Consider the following 19751-nt stretch of genomic DNA (forward strand, 5'->3'; position numbering starts at 1 on the left):
TTTTTACCATGATCGCAGGTCCGAAAATGCCTTAATCGAAGCCGCCACCGCCGCCATTTCGATTATCTCGCTGCCTCGAACCGGCGCTTTCGCACACAGATCTTCTGGCAGCCGTTGCCACGACCGCGGCCCCGCTAGGCCTAGCTATTTCGACATTCGCCACCAAGCTTCTTGCTGTTTGGTGCCATATTTTTCATTGAAACAAGTCGCCTTATTTAGCAATTGCGCCAACACCACCTTTGTAATCCTTTCCAATGGTTTGAAGCTCGGAACACACTGCACTTTCCATAATGCAGGTTCCTGAAACTTAGTTTTGCCTCAATACAGCAAAGTTATGCGGTGAAGCGTACATGTTATATTGCGGTGAAGCATGTCAAGAGTAATAAGGGGCAATTGTGACGGGACAGAGTATGTATTACTTAATTATACACGCGTGCACCCGGCATCTCCTGTCACAATACGAGCACCGATACGCGTAATAAGTGTACTGCCAAGCCTTCAGGTGTATTTCAGATGTGGCTGTGGTGATTTGAGCCCTTGGGGGCAGTAAAAGGCATGCATTCGTTTTTTTTTTTCCCCCGGATATTTGCGCGGTTCCTAGGGAGTCCTAAAAATTTGATGTTGACTGTAACTCTTAACGGCTTGTCAAGTGTTAGTCATGTTAAAATAGCAAAAAATCTTCACTTGTTTTCTGTGGCAGTTTCAAGTTTACTATCGTGATGTCCATCGCGTCCAGCTGCTGCGAAAGTCTCAGCAGCTGGACTGGCAGCAATCCTTTAGCATGAACAAAATCAATGCGTGACTCGATTGACGGCAGTGCACTTTGCGTTTGAGACTCGAGTGTCCCTGCACTAGTAAACTTAATCTCGCCTTGCAAGTTAACTATGTGCACCTTCTTAACCCTTTAACTACGGCGCCCGAGCTGTACGCATCCTAACTGTTTCTGCTAATATCTCCAGAGGTGAGCCATACTCATCCATGTCAGAGGTTCTGCTTTGCTTGCCAAAGACATGCCATGCTCATGAACTTGCTTCGATTCGTGCATTTAAGTTCTTTTGTCTCATAGGTTTTTTAGATTCCTTTTGTTATAAACTTATCATCTCTCATATAAGTACGTTCGGACATTGCATGTGTACTGAGGGAAAGTCTTTTTCTGGTCACACATTTTTCATTGATATTTTGCGTCACTGTAATTGATAAAGTGGGCATGTTTTTCAAATCCATGTGTAATGGTCAATAATTTTGTAACGAGCAGTACCGTATAATGCGGAATATAGGTCGAGGCGGAATATAAGTCGACCCCCTTACATTGAAGCAAAGAAGTCAACATAAAAATTATAAGGCACAAAACTGTTTTATTTAGTGGTGCCGCCAGAGTCGTCACCTGCTCATTCATCTGAGCTGTCTGAACTCTCGTCCGAAGACGACTGCTTTTCGCTGGCTGCGTCCCACAACGTGTCATTCTCGGTGCCGTCCAAGGAGTTGCTAATGCAACACTTGAATGGCCGCACCACCATATCGTCGGGCAGCGAGCGCCATGCCTGCGACACCTATGTGGCATCAGTGGCGAGAGGCGGCCTGCGCAGCTGGCCGGTTGGAGTCGTCGGGTTGTCGCCGGCCATCCACTGATTACCTATATTGTTCATGGACACAGTCTTTAAAGGGCTTGTTGAGCACGATGTCCAGTGGCTGAAGGGTTGAGGTCATGCCTCCCGGAATGACGGCGAGTTCCATCCTCCCGTCGCGGAGTGCCTGCTTCACACCTGCTGTCAAGTGCCTGCGAAAGGCATCCAAGACGACCATGCTCGGACACCGCAGGAGTGCGCCGGGTCGCCGATTCCAGACGGTCTTAATCCAATTGAGCATGAGGGCCTCGTCCATATAGCCCTTTTCATTCACGCGAATGACAACATCCCGCGGGAAAACCTTTCGGCAGCATCTTCCTCTTGAATATTATGTACGGAGGCAGCTTTCTGCCGTCTGCAGTACACGCGAGCATCACCGTGAAGCGCGAATGCTCGTTCCCCGTAGAAAGAAGCTTGACTTCTTTTGCGCCGCATTCGCACACTGTGGTGGGCGACGGCATGTCGAGCCACACCGGCGTTTCATCAGCGTTGCCGATCTGTCCCAACATGTAGCCATGGTGCTACCAGAGACGGATAACATAGGGCTGGAATTCGACCAGCTTGTCCTCGTATGCTTCTGGCAGCTTCTGGCAGATTGATGTGCGTTGAAGTGCAAATCTCTTGCGTCGCATGAAGCGACGAACCCAATAAATGGAGCCCTTGAATTGTTCCTTGGGCAATCCGGATTCTCAGGCGATCTCAATAGCTTTGATGCGGATGAGTTCCACTGTCACTGGCAATGATCTGGCACGATGCTCAGGGATGAAACCCGCCACCTTGTCTTCGAGCTTCGGGTGCACCGCGCAGCGCCCGCGAAAGGACGTCTTCCGCGCGTTGCAGGCAGACAGCTTGACTTTCTGCGTTCGCCAGTACCGGACGCTTTTTTCCGACACGGCGAATTGCCGCTGGGCGGACATGTTTCCATGCATTTCAGCATATTCGATTACTTTCTTCTTGAACGCCGCGGTGAACTGATGTCGAGTACTCCTACTCATTTTGCGGGTTGCCGGGAAATTTAGCTACGCCAGGAACGATCGCTGCACAAAAGGGAAGATGACGCCGGTTTAACTGCGCAGGCCGCGTCGGTCACCAAGGAGGTGATAACGGTGCGGATGCCGAAAGGTCTGAACTCCATGTTGCCAGACGACTATTCATGTTGTGCCAAGGGCCGGTATATAAGTCGAGGGGTGACCTTTTAGTAATATTTTTTGGAAAAAACCTCGACCTATATTCCGCACTATACGGTAATTTGTAGGAATAAAAAAAGTATTGGTCAATTTTTTACATTTCTTTAAAAGATAACTTGAATAGTTGAAAGGTTCATGCATTTACTCACTTTTCACATAGTGCAATAATAGAAATAGTGGAATTGGCTACTGCCACATTGGGGATAGTAGAGCTAGTAATTTTGCAAATGCTTGAAAGGTACCACCTTATTAAAAGCTGAGTGTCTCCCTGCAGGCATACAGTTGAAACGAGCATTCAGAGTCCAATGCCTACAGCCCTGCCTGAGCACTTGAGAGTGGGGCAGTCTTAACTTTTCAGGTTCCCTTTTATTCATATTCATAAAGGTCTAGGGTACTTACAGTAAAAACTGGTTAATTTGGATTTCACAAGACCTAAAAAATGCCTGAATTACTTGTATGTTGAATTAGCGAGCGTATCATGAGAAAAATAAACAAATGCTTACTACATCATCTTCATCATCAGCCTATTTTACGTCCACAGCAGGATGAAGGCCTCTCCCTGTGATCTGCAATCACCCGTCCTGTGCCAACCGATTCCAACCAGCACCCGCAAATTTCCTCATTTCATCTCTCCACCTAGTCTTTTGTTTTCCTTGATTGCGTTTTCCTTCTCTTGGTACCCATTCTCTAACCCTAATGGTCCAACGGTTATATTACATGACCTGCCCAGCTCCATTTTTTTTCTCTTGATGTCAATTAGAATATCGTCTATACCCGTCTGCTCTCTGATCCAAACCGCTCTCTGTCTCTTAACGTTATGCCTAGCATTCATCATTCCATCACTCTTTGTGCGGTCCTTAACTTGTTCTTCAGTTTCTTTGTCAGTCTCCAAGTTTCTACCCCATATGTCAGCACTGGTAAAATGCACTGATTGTACTACACATTCCTTTTCAGTGATAATGGTAAGCTTCCAGTCAAGAGCTACCATATGCAATCCAGCCCATTTTTACTATTCTGGGAATTTCCTTAGCATGGTCAGGGTTCCCTGTGATTAATTGACCTAGGTAAATGTACTCCTTCAGACTCTAGAGGCTAACTGGCGATCCTGAACTCTTGTTCCTTTGCCCGGCTATTCATCATTACCTTTGTCTTCTGTATAGTAATATTCAATCCCACTCTTGCAGTCCCTTTTTTAAGGTCCTCAATCATTTGCTGTAACTCGTCTACAAATGCTGAATAGAACAATGTCATTAGCAAACCGAAGATTGCTGAGATATTCGCCGTTGATCCTTACTCCTAACCGTTCCCAGTTTAATAGCTTGAATACTTCTTCCAAGCACGTAGTGAATAGCATTGGAGAGATTGTGTCTCCATCTCTGACCCCTTTCTTTGTAGGTATCTTTTTACTTTTCGTGTGTAGAATTAAGGTGGCTGTAATTTCTGTAGATATTTTCCAAGGTATTTATGTATTCCTTGATTATGTAATGCCTCTATTACTGCTGGTATCTATACTGAATCAAATGCCTTCTTGTAATCTATGAAAGCCATATAGTAGGGTTTATTGTACTCTGCAGATTTCTCAATTACCTGATTAATGACATGTATGTGATCCATTGTAGAGTATCCCTTCCTGAAGGCAGCCTGTTCCTTGGTTGACTAAAGTCCAGTATTGCCCTTATCCTATTCGAGATTATTTGGGTGAATATTTTATTTAATACTGGAAGTAAGCCAATGGGCCTACAGTTTTTCAATTCTTTAACGTCTCCCTTTTTGTGGATTAGTATAATGTTTGCATTCTTCCAGTTTTCTGGGACCATTGCAATCGATAGACACTTCAGATAGAGAGCTGCCAGTTTTCCAAGCATTATGTCTCCTCCGTCTTTGATTAAATCTACTGTTATTCCATCTTCTCCTGCCGCTCTTCCCCCTTTCATGTCTTGCAAGGCCCTTCTGACCTCATCGCCAGTTATAGGGGGAGTTTCTGTATCCTACTCATTACTGCTTCAATGAGCACATCTTGTTTCTTTTTTGTACAAAAGCAGTGCAGAATGGGCATTTCCCATCATCTCGTCATTGATTAGTGCTTGCAGTGGCAAAGGCCTTGCGACTTCTGCAATATGGCCGAAATAATGGAAATGTACTATAATTTAGCGACTTCGGTCATATGCTTTTTCAGTTCGTACGCTTTTTCTTGCATACTTCTTTTCTGAAACATATGAATGAGGTTCTATAGTACATGTACCTTGGCACTGCTCCAAAAGTGCATATAGCTGTGTCAAATCTGCTTTCTTCCTGCACCAGGGTCTGAGCTAAAAGGTCAAGTGGCTTTTCTGCCACTCTCACCCTTGGTAATTAAAGTTAGAGAAGTCATTTTTGCTTGTCTCTAGTGTCTTGTTCATTGCCTGGAAATGGGAAAAATGTGAATTTCCACTCTAGCATATCTTTTTCTAAGATATCTGTGTTCTACAACTCCGATTGTTCCCAGTGGACTGAAAAACTTCCACTGTGAAATATTTTTCCTGTGTGATTGTACATCGTCACATTATTTCTATGTTCATGCATCAACAGAGCATTGGTTTCTTCTTCATGCAGAAAAAAGTTGATGACATTGCCACAAAGGCAACAACGGCTGCCACTGTATCACGTGCACAGCGGCAGCGGGAGGAGCCGGAGTATGTGGACGATTACTCAACTGCCTATGAAGGTGACTACGACCCGTACACAGATTACTCGCACTTGGAGGCTGCAGCTGCCAGTGCAGGAGCTCCTCCGATGGTAGCGGCAGGGCCACCCCACTCTGTGCCTCCACCACCACCGCCACCACTGGGGTACCCACCGCCATTCCGTGGTGCCACCTATGCGGGCTACCCTCCACCACCACACCTGGGCTATTCGCTGGCCCCGCCCCCACCTCTGGGGGGGCCCTTGCCTCCACCTTTGGCACCTCCCCAGCCATTTTACTCGCCACAAGTGGCTGCGGCCGCTGCCACTGTACCAACCCCTGGTCTCCGCTTGGCTGAGGGACAGGTGAGGGCGACCCGTTTAGTCGTGTGCCTGTATACTTTGGGTCTGCTCCGCCTCTACATGCACAGACCTCAGTATATTCATAAGCCCTAGGCCTTTTCGAAAACATTGGTTCTTCAAAATACTCCTGGGCTGAATTTTTCAGATGTGAGGAACAGTGTGAGAAGATTTGGTTGCGCTCACATAAAGCGAATGGTAAAACTAATGCAGGAAGTAATGCTTACTACGAATCGTGACTTCAGTTAGCCATTCAAGGACGAAACATAAAAATGCCTAAGGTACAGTAAAAGTCATTAATATGTAGTTGGCGAGAGCAGGGATCAGGTATGCACTAAACGATGTCCTAATTACCCTTTCAGGGTCAACGACGTACCGCACTTACACGATTGTAAGTCGACCTTTTTTTTTTTTTAATTTGAAAATCTGAAGTGGGGGGGGGGGAGGTGTCAACTTACAGTCAAAACCAAAACCTGGCATCGCAAAAAAAAAAAAGAGAAAAAAGCGAGGCTGATGGGTTATCGGGAGAGCTACAACGTAGTTCCAATTTTATGTTTGCTCTGCGGCCCTACCTGTAGCGTTCCACTATCCCACACGTTCATTCATTTTTTGGAAAAGTCTTTCAACATTTTTTAGAGTTTTACAGCGCACACAGCACTCATGTGAAGGTGTTGATAGTTCATGGAAGTGCCGCTGTTCCATTTGCGGCGGCACCCCGAGAACGGCGGCGCCTGCGGGGAGTATCGATAGTTCATGGAAGAGCCGACACCGCTTGCGGCGCGCGCGTTTCTCTTTCCCTGTAGCTCTTTAGCATCTTTAGTTTCATGCGTTTGATTTGACTGCTGGCCACGTGCTACTTCCGTGCTTCCTCAGTTGTCATGAGTGCTCCAGGTCCAACAAACATTCCGGGCTCATTCACAGTGGCATTGACGAGGGCTGCCATCCTTTACGCTGAAGAAACAAATAATTGCGCAGTTGGCGATAAGTTTGATGTTTCTTAATAGGTGGTGCGAGAGTGGCGACGGCAGCAAAGCAAAATTTTCAACTGTGGCGGCAAGCGAACGATTTTCCATGGGCCGAAGTCTGGACGCTTTCCGGAGCTGAAGGCCAAGCTTCCGGCATACGTTGCCAAAATGCGTGATCGGTCCCTGCCAGTGACGTGCGACATGGTCATGAGACAAGCCTGGATCTTTCCCTTTTAAGGAACTGCTCCGTTGCGAGTACGAGTCGCTGGCGGCAGAAGATCGCGAACTTACGCCAACCGGACATATCAAAAGAGTCTCCCTGTCGGCTCTGTGTGGTTGGGTGCTTTCGGCAAGGACTTGTGTATGTATGCTAATGCGGAATTTGGCTGGACGGCGACGTGCTTCAGGACTGTAGCAGTAATGACGATGGCACCACTAGTGAGTAGTAGCAAGTCCAGTGACCATGCCAGCTACTAATAAATTTTTGTTTTGGAATGCGCCTGCGGGTCTTTCTTTTTTCTGTCGCACGCGATATGGGGGAGTCGACTTACAATCATGTAAATATGGTGAATATACGGCACCGCGAACAAGTTCAGAATGGTCGCTGCCATATATTTACAGCGTCGTCTGTACGCTTAAAGAGCGCACCAATTTCCTAACTTTTTCTTTGCTGTCATGTGCAGCCACTACGTGGGAATACAGGGAATTTCTTTCGCGTGCCTCCGTCTCTAGTTTTTCATTGCATGATTTGTTTTAGAGCTAGTTTGCTCCCGCGCGTCTAAATACTACAGCTCGCACGTTGGCGCGCGCGCGGGCGGCGGTTTGCGTTTGGCCCGTGGCTCCGGGCACAGGAGCGGCTGTAGGGTCACACCGCGGCGCTGCTATCTCCGTCGGGCACCTGCTTTGAGGGTGCACTGAGTGACACCAATCTTCGCCCTCACTCTCGTTCGGTCAAGTCACGCGCTTGATAAATTTCAAGTGTAGCGTTCGGCGGTTTTGCAGCTGTTGGTCAGTGCAGAGGAGGGCGCTTTCATTTTGCTTCGTTTGCCCTGCTCCCATGGTTCTTGGCACAGTGGTGGCAGATGGCTTCCGTGCATGGCTGGTAGGTTTGGATGGTTTCTGCAATGTGAGGCTTGTAATGCTTTAGCCTTGAACGAGAATGGAGCATTAGTCAGGGAGGGCGTTGACACCAACAAAGTGGTGGCTCGTTGCGTGCTACTCTTATGCACCAATGCTTTGCCAATGGCATCTTTTGGTGAGAGCCTGCATGCACGTGCGCCGTCCGTGCAAACGCCAGGCACGGAAGCGCGAGACGTGCATAAACATGAAGCGTGAAACCAAATTGGGCACTGCCAGGCATACGTTCTGTGCACATAGCCTAACGGCCGAACGCGTGACTGCCGGAGCCGGTGCGAGATGCGAGCTGGTGCGGGGAGAAAGGCAAGCGCACACTGATGAACCCTTTTTCCAACTGACCGTCAGCTGCGGTGCAAGAGATGCGAGCTGGTGCGGGGAGAAAGGCAAGCGCACACTGATGAACCCTTTTTCCAACTGACCGTCAGCTGCGAAACAGCTGAAAGTCGCACTCGAAATTTATCAAGCACGAGACTCGGCCACATGAGAGTGAGGCTGAAGATTGGCGTCGCTCGGTGCACCCCCAAAGCAGGCGCTCGATAAAGATAGCAGCGTGCTGGTGCGGCCCCGCGGCCGCCCTTGCGCCTGGAGCCGTGGACTGCATATTTTTTACCGTAATTGTACATGGCAGTGCTGTGAAGGCATCGAAATTATTAGGCATGTCTGAAAAGATCGCTCATTGACTGGAGCTGTGAAATCCTTCAAATTACATTAATTCCCGGAGTGCGAGAAATCTACATAATTTTTTTTTTGTTTGTTTGTTTCTGGTAGTCTGGAGTGTATACTCTTGACTGACTGGGACGAATAAATCATTTATTTTTGTTTATCGCATGTCTCGAAAGTCCACTTAACCTGAAATATTTTCTAGTTGTAGCACCTTCGAATTAACTGGGTTTCACTCTATTACCTGTTCAGCAACATCTTGGGTAGAAGTTTCTTGTTGGAGCGTTTCATGCTAATTTATATAACAGTAGTGCAGACCTTTTTCATCTGCTGGCGCATTTGCATTGCGACAGCAGTGGTGAGGATTATTGTTGGCCTATGTTATTCAGGCTCTGGAGTTAGGCAGGCTATGTAATGCATAGGGCAATGTGTCAATTTGATCATGTCCAACCTCACCGCCTGACAAGTCTTATTGTTACCCTCCTTGCCTTTTCCAGCCCCTGCCTCAGTTTTCATTTGACATCAGCCAGCCCCCTCCACCGACTTCTATTGGCAACTGTACACCCTCCCATGTGGCCAGTGGTGATGTTGGTCGGCTGTCTGCCTTCAGTCGTCTTGCCAAGATGCCACCACCACCAGCTTCTGTGCCTGCTCCTGTGGTGCCACCAATAGTGGTCACTACCATCACTCCTGCGGCTGCAGCCATGACACCCAAGCCTCCCAATGCCCCGCACGCTTTCCAGATCCCCCTGCCAGCACCTGCCACAGGCCCTTCGCCCACTTTAGAAGCACGAGCTGCCCCCCAGGGGTTTTCTCCGTGCTTCCCCACTTTGGCTGCAGTGGCTCCCACTGCCCCCAGGTCTGCCACTGCTGCACCTCAGCTGCACGGACTACTCACTGGCGCAGTGCCATCGCCCGCTTCTGTGGCTCCTGAAAAGCGGGAACCGGTGACTACCATTGGTACCAGGACAGCTGAAGCAAGCCCAGTGACGTTGGTGGGAATCGTTTGTTTTGTCTTTTCTGCACATGATGCAGGAGCGCGAAATTCGAACGAGCCCATGGATCTTAATACAGTAGACGTCTGTTAATTCAAATCTGGCTAATTGAACTTTTCGATTGTCGTATTTACTTGAATGTAACATGCATCTATTCTCCGAGTAAATTGGTCCTACTTCCTTTACTTCGGCCTTGACAGAATGCGCTTCCATTATTTATTGGTTCAGTGTGCACCTTATTTAGCAAGAAATATGTTGCATGCCTCCAATTCTGGCAGTAAGAAAATGACAAAAGCAGCGAACTTTACCTTCACGAAATGGAAACTTGTTTGCCTAATGTTCAACGTTGTAGTGTGTGGTAACTTAAAAGAGTACCAACCATTGCATTTGGGCTTAACAACCTGCAAGGCTGCTTCAGCATGTGCCTCGTGTAATCTAACTTGCGCACTCAGCCTCCTAGAAGGGCTGAGTGCTGTGTTGCAAGAAACACACTATTGCCTTGAATTACTAAGACAGGTTTATGTACTCCTGGCGACGCCCAACATTGCACAAACATCGGGTCCCAGAAAAATAGTCGAGTTTCCATCCGCAACACGAGCGCCGATTGCTCCCCTTAGCAGATTCCGATGTCGCTGGTCACTTTTTCGTTTGGCTTTATAGTGTGCACTATAAGTGTTTCGGTTTACACTTCGGTAAGCATGGCCTCATCAATTCCGTAAGCCGTGTACAGTATTTCTGTGTCGGTCAGTGCCACAACAGCCTCAAAAACATGAAACTGCTTAGTGAAATTCATAAATGAAACTAGTGGCGCGCTGTACACAGTCAAATCAAGCATTTTTATGCTCGTGTGCGCTTGTAAATTTTTTTAAGACTTGTTTTTTGATAAATCAAGTGGCCCTCACGTACACAGCAATAAACTTTAGTGATCTTAATAAATGAGGCCGTGTTCACTCAGTACTGGTTCCTTTCGCGTAGGAGCGTGCTGCAGGACCAGCTGATGGGAAACATTTTAAGTGGGCACTGAGGAAACGCAGTAAACACAATAGCATGTTTTAGCAGCAATTGAAAGTGCAAATATCATGGGGATTTTCTGGATATTCTAACCATAGTCTGCAAGTCAGTGATACCGCTGCGTGATAGAATGACAACTGTAGTAGTTTACATGCACACTGTTTATCATAAAGCACGTAGTTTAGTCTTTACAGACGCTTGCAAGTACAGTGGAACCCTGATTTTGTGTCTTCTGCTTTTGTGACGATCTAGGTTTTATGACGGATTAGCGCAGTCCTGGCGAAGTTTCCACAGAAGCAATGTGTTAAAAACTCCGGTTATCCGACGCAATTTTACACCTGACCCACGTTATACGATGATGCTTGCGAAGTGCGGCCCGGAACAGCAGACGAAAAAAAAGTGCCGCGGGTCTTTTTCCTCGCTCCGTCTCTCTGCATGCGGAATGCTTGACCCCGCTCGACTGGCTCGCTCCGGTGCAGCTTTCTTCCCCTCCTTGGCTCAACGTTCGTTTCTCTCTCCCCCATGAGCAGCCGCCCGCGATGCTCGCTGTGCTGAAATAGCGCCTTTTCTTCTCCACAATCACTTTCTCCCTCTCTTCTCGGCGGCGTCGCCTCTCGTCGCATTGGGGAAGCGTTTCTCTCCTTCCAGTTTCCCAGCAGCAGATCGCCGACATGGTAGCGCGGAGAGGCCTAGGTTTATCGCATGTGTTCTTCGTCGTAATCCTAGCAACCAGCCTTCAGCGGAGGTTTTAAATTTTGTGGAGCAATGCGAGCACAATGAATTGGTGAAGCTCCATCACATGGCATTTTTTGCACCATTTCCTCCATTTTTTTTTCTTCTTTTCTGCGTCTCGGCGCACTCGCCACCATGACAGTTGGCCATTCAGTCGCTGTGGTGAGGCATTCACAAAGGATTTCGCATGTTTCTGCTAAGTTTCGTGGCTACCCGCATCATTGAAGAACTCCGTTTTTGTTTTGTGCGCGTCAAATTTGTGAAAATGTACCTTGGATTATATGATAGCTCTTTTGGATATTGCTACCACCTCATGCACAATGAAAAGGCAATAAATTGCTGTTCTTCTATCTGTTTGTGATTGCTGCTGATATCTTTGTCCTGTAGAAAAGTGAGGATGACATTGAGGAATGGTAATCTTATGATGGGCTTGACACAAGAGTACAACAGAATGTGCTACCCCATTTTTCTTATGTAACCAATTAGACACATTTTCAGAATCTGAAATATATAAGTGGCATTTGATTAGCTTCGACATTTCTGTGTATGGCATATAGTTGCATTTTTTGGCTTCATTTCAGCTTTAAATTCCAATGCGCTGCACTATTTCCCGTGTTGAAACAGTGCTTTTATGTCATTGATGTAAGCATGTAGTGTTTCGCTATGAACTACAATTGTGATTCAGGCATTAGCTGAAGTCAAAATACCTTTTGAAGTTACAGTGAGCATATATCATGTGAGAGCATAAGACCCAAACTGGTATCAAATGAGTTGCAACAGGCTAGGATTATGCAGGCACAGACGCCATCTCCTGCAGCACCACGCCGCCTGCAGCGAGCTAGCACTGGATCGGACGACTATGTGGAGGAAGTCGAAGTCGAAGGGAACTTCACACCTCTAATTCCGCTGCCTGAGGAGGTGTCGGTCTGCACTGGGGAAGAGAATGAGAAGGTACGTGACTGCAGTGTAGAATAGAAGGGTTAAAGGGATTTCCCTAATGCATTCCCTCACTGAACAACTGCAGTTGGATTCTTGTTTTAGAAAATGGGGAGGACTACACATGGTACTACAGTCGATCCCAGATATATCGAACCGAACAGTTAGTATTGCACTGTGCTACCTATATATCGAACACTGTTCTGCTCTTCACCCCGTCAAGTGCACTTCTCCTAATGTAATTTCTTGCAACATTGGAAGTATTCATGCTGACAAAACAGAATTTTTGTGGCTGTCAAACAAGGCAGTAAATCTTAAGAGCAGTACATGCCATGGAGCAAAAATGACCAAGGTGTTTCTCAATTCTTAAAATATGAATAGCTCTTGCATAAGCATCTTATTCGCACTCCAAAATGGCAAAAAGTAAATTTCACTGCAACACAGTGATGTAATGTGCTTAACCATATTGATAGATGAAAGAGCTGTAGTGCACTGAAGCATTCAACCCATCGCCATTACATATTGGAAAGGGAATTCGTGAAATCAACCACTGAGAGAAAACATCACAAAGACAGTGCAATTGTTGCAGCACCTGTGCTTTTAATGTACTGGGTGTTAAGCTAATGTTAGCTGAGCTGTTAAAAGAAAAAGAAAGAAAAATGCTAGGTGCTGGGGGCGATTATTAGTTCTGCAGTGTTCAGTTGTCAGTGTTTTTCTTTTCTTTTAATAACTTCTTTAACTTAAGCTGGAACACCTTTATTTATTTGCACTCAAAGTGAGTCGAAACATGCTTCGCAAGTTGAAATGCATATTGTCAGCTCTTGCCAGCAGTTCAAATCGAGTTTTGATGTTAGGCAGAGTTCAGCTGCAGGCAAGTTAGTGCATGCATAATTGACAGACCTGAACTAAACAATTGCGACAAAGGAAACTGCTTTGATAGTTTCACTCTGGCTTAGTGACATGTGATGTATGGTGCGGCTGCGGAGCACCGTGCCAAGGCGGTGGTCAAACCTGTGACGCGGCAGTTGCCAAGAACCTCTGGATCCAAACAGGCCTCAACTGGGAAGTGAACCTACCAACGTTTAACACAGAAACCCTATCAAATAAGGCTAATTTAGCAGTGCTCATTTAGGAGTTATCAGGCATTGTCTGGGATATATTGGCCTTCATGAGGTTAGAAGAACTGGTGTGGCTCATACAGTGCTGATTAATGGCCACACCCTCTGTTACAGAGGTATTCCAGATTAGAGAGATTATGGGGTAGGATTTCTAATTCATAAGGACATGATGGACAGCATTGATGGATTCTGCAGCATTAATGAGAGTAGCAGTTGTTATAATAAAGCTAAATAGAAGGTATAGATTAAAGGTTGTACTGTACTTGAATGTAACACAACTGTGATTGCGACGTAAGGGTCAATTTTCCAGTAAGGCGACATGAAAGAGAAAAAAAATGAAACCTCGAATGTAACGCGCGATGAATAGGAAAACAAATGGTACCATTATTGATTGGCACCGACACTGTCTTTAAATTGCATAATACTAGTTTCTGAAAGTCAGCTTCGCATCAACACAGTGTTATGCCGTGAAGCATACCAAGAATTGGAAGTTGCAAATTAATTTTTGTGCTGCCTTTCGCTTCAGCGCTAACCAAGCGGTGAGAACTCAAGGCACACAAAGCTTTCAGCCCTTGCATGCCTAAACTGTACGCATTGCAAGTCAATTTCAAAATAATAGGGCCCGCGCAGGCGCTGCCGGAGTATAGTGCCTCCTCCCCTTTCGGTGCACCAGAATCTTGTGGTCAGGCGATACAGAACTGTAGGGTTGAGGTTGTGATCTGTTTGATATCAAGGACCACTTGCAACATGCATGTGGGGGGAAAAGAAAAAGTAAGCTTTTGTGCATTCAACGCAGCCATGGAGAAACATCAGTAATGTGCCACTTTTCGCATTCTCAGCCTGGACAAGATTAGTGGAGTTTTCAGATAAGGTTCACATAGGCATATTTTATATTTCGAATTACCTATCAACTATTTCACAATCCTCTTCAAGTTTGATATATCTTAGATCGGCTGTATATGCATTTTTAAAGTTAATACACAGTTGGGATTTGCCACACAATAAAGTAGAAGTGTTTCAGTTACATTTGATGCATTACCACTTGGGTAATGCATCTAATGTAATTACCACGCCCCTCAAATGACCGTCTTGTTGGATCTTTGTCGCGTGCCAGCGCTGACTTATTTGTGTCACGTTCGATAGCACAAAGGATGTCTAATTTTTCTTCTATGCTGAGCAGCCGGCGTCTTTTTTATCCTAGCATCGGCATGATGTGAGCATATGACGCAAGTCATTGTTTGTGCGACGCCACAACGCTGTCTGGCGTGGTGCCAAAATGATATTGATGTTGATGTGGCTTCATATGCAAACACACATGGCGCTTGGAAGGCTGTTTTTCTGGTCTCTGAGGCTTGTTGTTCTGCCAGGCTGCCCAATGGAGACGACGCACCACTGTATTTGCGTGACGAAAAGTGGAAACACTACATGTTAACCAATACGTACGCACTAAACTGGATCGGCTTATGCGGATACAAAATACATTATGTTCAATGGCCACTGAGTCGGGGATTTGACTCTACTACTTTTAAAATGAAACTACTGCTTAAGCGGGTATGGTTTAACAAGGTTTCACTCTATTTTCCTGGCACGGAACAAGCACTGCGAGGTTTCTGGAATGGTATTTTAACATTCCACGTCGACTTAGTGTTTGCCTTTAGTGTTCTTTAACAGTAGGCTGGACTGTACACTTGAATAGTACTAGTCAGCATTGCAACTTGTACAGTATTATTGGCCGGCTAGCTTCAAGAATGTCATAGAGAACTGCATATGTTGGCCAGAAAACAGGTGGAACAGAAGAGCACTACTTTGTGGTTGGGGCACTTTGTGCTCATCATTTTGTTGCCATTCTGCATGTTTCCTCATACATATTTGCAAGGGTTTTCAGAGTACCCGGCAGATGTACATTCTGCGCACTGAGTAGTGCACCTATAAGGAAGGGGGTTTGTGACTTCTCAGCTGGAGGTAAGTGTGGCTGCCGTGATTGCCATTATGTGCAGATATTGCCCGCTGTAAGAAAAGCAGAAGTGGTTCTAAGGCTTCGCATCGAGCCTCTTCCATGGCACTAAAAGGGGATACCATGCCTCACCTGCTGGTTTTCATGTTGAACTATATGTAGGCAACTTATGGGGCATTTTGTTCCATATCTGTTGCTAGGCTATGAAAGGTGCTGTTGGTGGCTGTGGGCTGTGAAATAACTAACCACTTGAAAGTATAATATCTTAGATGGGCACTTGACATACAATTAAGACTATGTAATTAAGCAGAATGCATAATATAATCTGAGTATCTCCATGTGACTCCAAACATTACCTTGGTTCTGTCCAGTCAGGTACGTAGCATTTGCATATCTTTAATGTTTGGCTGAAGTTACAAGGGACAAGCGATATGAGCACTCAGTAAAAATTGTTGCTACTTAGAAGTGAGATTTCCTCGTATTTTTCTTGATCTCTCTGGTGGGCTTTTCTACTGCTGAAGTTGATTCTCATGCTCAGCATTTCGTTCTGTTTTGATTCACAGGTTTGCTTTGAAGAAAGAGCTAAACTCTTCCGCTATGTTGACAAAGAGTGGAAGGAACGTGGCATTGGTGTCGTCAAATTGCTTGAAAGCAAGGAGGGCAAAGTGCGCCTGCTTATGCGGCGAGAGCAAGTAAGTTTGCCAAATAATTCCCTTCCTTCTTTTCTATTTTATTTTTTCTTCGCCAAAAAGGAGGGGACAGAACTAGACGTCACAGCAGCACTTGACAAATGTCCGTACAGTTTCTTGCACATGGGGGGGGGGGGGGGGGCAATGCTCAAGTTAATTGCACCAGTATGCATGGTGTTGTACATGTATAAGTTGCACCCTTGTATAAGACACATTGATGAAAATTTATGAAAAGAAAATAGGTAACTTGTAGTCCAGAAAATAGGGTAATATTTCTTTATGGGGGGGCCCCGACAAAGATACCAAATAATTATTGAATAAAACAAATGCCAAGTACTGCATATAAGACTGATCAGAGATTGTTGAAATTTGCGCCACCTACTGCTAAAGAGGGGTTTTTGTTCATTGTTCAATAATTTATTTTGTTTGCTTTTTACATAGAACTTTTATAATTACCTAAAGGGAAAATTGGTGTTTCATGTTGTATGCATGGGAATGCTGGGAAATGGTACGTTTAGATGGGCATCTATTTCAAGAGCTAAGACATTGTGAAAATGCATTTGGCTAGCCGCGCCCCGTCTGTCGCAATAGTCCACCCTTTAATAAAATGGCCTGTAAAATGTTGCCTTTTCTTTGTTTTGATGTAAAGAGCATTCTTAAACCGCAAGAACTCGTACCGGGTTTTGAAATGATATTAAACGTGAACTGGTGGGCCGCAAAAGCTGGAAAAAAATGTACAATGGCTGTGTCAGTCTATACTCGCACTGCATCATTTTCAAATGTATTTGTTGCTTTCAGTTGCTTGTATTAAGCATGAGTAAAAAATAGTGAAAGTTGTATTACGGGTAAACAAAGACCTTGCGTGATGATTTAATTCTAGTAAAGCTTTGCAGCTTTTTAATTGGCACGTTTTGCACACCCACATCTCGGTATTCCTGTAGTGACACAATGCTCATTGGGAAACTTGCATAGACAGCAGCACCAGGTTCTCTAGGTAATATTGTGAGGACTTGTGGGTCTTTGTGTATCCGCCATCTTGAACCAATTTCAGATGGTAATGTCAGCGGAATTTGCCAATTCATTTGCAGGTGCTGAAAGTATGCGCCAACCATTACATTCAGTCTGGAATGACGCTAGCTCCAATGCCAAAAAAGGACACTGCCTGGATATGGGATGCCCAAGATTTTGCAGATGGTGAGGCGCACCCAGAGAAGTTCTGCATACGTTTCAAAACGCCTGAAATAGCAATGCAGTTCAAAGAAGCTTTTGAACAAGCAGTTAACAAGTCCAGACAAGCTGCAGTATCTTCATCATCAGCGGCCTCCGCTACAGCAGACAGCACAGCTACCACTTTTTCAATGTCACCATCAGGTCTTAGCTCCCCTAGAATTACACCGGCACCTTCCAACTTTGGACCCTCAACAGTTAGCACAGGGATGCCTGGTGCATCATTTGGTTCTCCAGTAACTGTATCTGCATCTCCAGCTAGCGTGCCTTCTACCTTTCCTGTATCGACGCCAGGCTTTGGGTTCTCCAAGTCAATAGTGGCACCTTCTGTGTTTGGGTCAGCAACAGCCACAACAGTAGTACCTTCTGGGCCATTCAGTTCACCATTTGGTGCCTCCACTCCATTATCCACCACTTCTGTGACAATTTCCTCATCCACATCAAGCTTTAGTGGCCCCAAAACAACAGGGGCCGCACATGTGTTTGGATCTGCTGCAGGCAGCATGGTGACATCAGCTTTGTCATTTGGCAGTCCCATAGCTTCGTCTGTCGTGGCATCTGGCTCTCCACCCACAAGTCTACCTCACCTGTCAGCAACTGGTTTCGGGAAGATGTTTCATCCAAAACCAGGCGCCTGGGCGTGTCACACATGCTATGTGAGCAATGATGCCAACAAACTCGTATGTGCAGCGTGCGACTCGCCAAAGCCGGGTACTGAGAAACCAAAGACTGTGGAAGTGCCTGTGGCAGCACAACAGCCAACAGAAAAACCTGATCTTGCTGCTTCTATCTCCTTTGGGAATTCTTTGGGGAAGCCTTTTAACACACAAGCAGCACAGCCAGCTCCTGTATTCTCATTCGGTGTCTCTGTACCAGAGCAGAAGCCAAGCATTCCAGTCACTTCAGCTATTGATGTAATGGCTTCATCAGGAAAGAATGTGTTCGGTGGATTTACATTTTCTGGCCCACCAAAAGTAAAAGAGCTTCCCAAGGAAGAAGCAAAGCCTGTTACTGCAGCAGCAACAATAAAGGAGTCGCCAAAGCCCAGCCCTTTTGCAGGCTTTTCGTTCAAGAGCCCACCAGCCACAGTGAAAAAAGATGAGGCCCCAGAGTCAGCTAGTGCAACTCAGTCATTTTTAGCAAGTGCCCGTTCAGAAATTAGCAAACTGAGTACAACACCAGCCAAGCAACCACAAGTGACCTCTTCCCTGCCGCCTCAACCACCGGTAATATCATCTCTTCCACCTCAACCACAGGTGCCATCTCCTCTGCCAAAGCCATTACCTCCAACTCCAATTGCGACTAGGCAGCGAGCAGACTCACTGCGGAGCCCAGGTGAAATACCAGAGGACTTTGTCCCCAGTGCTGAGTTTGAACCAGTGGTCTCCCTACCGGAACTTGTGGATGTCAAAACAGGTGAAGAGGATGAAGAAGTCCTGTTCTCTGAGAGAGCCAAACTGTTTCGATTTGATGCTGAAACAAAGCAGTGGAAGGAGCGTGGGATTGGCCAATTGAAGATCCTTCAGCACCCAAAGACGCAAGTGTGCCGTGTGCTGATGCGCAGGGACCAAGTACTCAAACTGTGTGCCAATCACAGAATTTTGCCAGAGATGAAATTGGGTCCGCTGTCAACAAATGATCGCGCATGGTCTTGGTTTGCCAATGATTATAGCGATGGACAACTCTGCAAGGAAAATCTTGCGGCGCGCTTTAAGACGACGGAGCAGGCTGATCGCTTTAAGCAAGTATTTGAGAGCTGCAGGGACAAAGCCCAGCCTGTTACACCTCTGAAAGAAGCTGCAGGGGAAGAGAAGAGTGATAAAAGCCAGGAGCAGCAGGCCGATAAGAAGCAACTGGAGCCAGCACCTATTGTGCCTCTCTCCCAGTTGAGTCAGTTCAAGCCAAAGGCAGGCACTTGGAACTGTGACATCTGCTATGTGTCAAATTCAGCTGACAGGACATCATGTGTGGCCTGCGAGACCCAAAAGCCTGGCTCAGACGCTGCCGAGGTTGGTGAATTCTCTTACATTACCTGCTCCATGCTGAAAACATTTACCACCAAGTGCCTGTGTTTAGTGCAATGTTGTTATAAACATGTCTGTGATTGCAATAACATTTACTAGTGAAGGGTACTGGGAAGATTCCCTATTTTGTGACAGCAGTATCAGCGATGCCAAGAACATTATTGGTTTTGCTCAAAAATTCTTTAAAGTGAAGCTTACTTTCTCTCTTCACCCCACTTTGTGGGTGCTAGCTGCTGATGTGTTGCACATTTGTCTGCCCCGGGCATTATGCAGACCAGCACCGAATATATGGAAAACTGGAGCTGCTTGGGGCAGCTGGTGGTGTATGTAAGCTTAGATGTTAGCTCGAAAACAAACTTTCTGCCAACTTATTCTATCGTGTTCATTTCTTTATTTTTATGTCGTCATCTTGCTTTCGGCATCTTCACTCTATTGTCAATGCAATGTTGTCGTTATCATTCTGTCCTTGT

At 46.0% G+C, this 19751-nt stretch overlaps 1 protein-coding gene across 1 annotated transcript in view; it reads left to right on the plus strand.

Annotated features, from left to right (window-relative positions):
- The window catches only part of LOC135901764 (E3 SUMO-protein ligase RanBP2-like), a 163117-nt gene that overhangs the window by 84891 nt on the left and 58475 nt on the right, over window positions 1–19751 (plus strand). Inside the window, exons 21-25 of the mRNA XM_065431613.2 lie at window positions 5405–5839; window positions 9093–9590; window positions 12129–12284; window positions 15905–16033; window positions 17119–19266. Coding sequence (XP_065287685.1) covers window positions 5405–5839; window positions 9093–9590; window positions 12129–12284; window positions 15905–16033; window positions 17119–19266 — 3366 coding nt within the window. The remainder of the gene's footprint in view (window positions 1–5404; window positions 5840–9092; window positions 9591–12128; window positions 12285–15904; window positions 16034–17118; window positions 19267–19751) is intronic.

The sequence above is a fragment of the Dermacentor albipictus genome, chromosome 1 (assembly GCF_038994185.2).
Source record: "Dermacentor albipictus isolate Rhodes 1998 colony chromosome 1, USDA_Dalb.pri_finalv2, whole genome shotgun sequence".
Lineage (NCBI taxonomy): Eukaryota > Metazoa > Arthropoda > Arachnida > Ixodida > Ixodidae > Dermacentor > Dermacentor albipictus.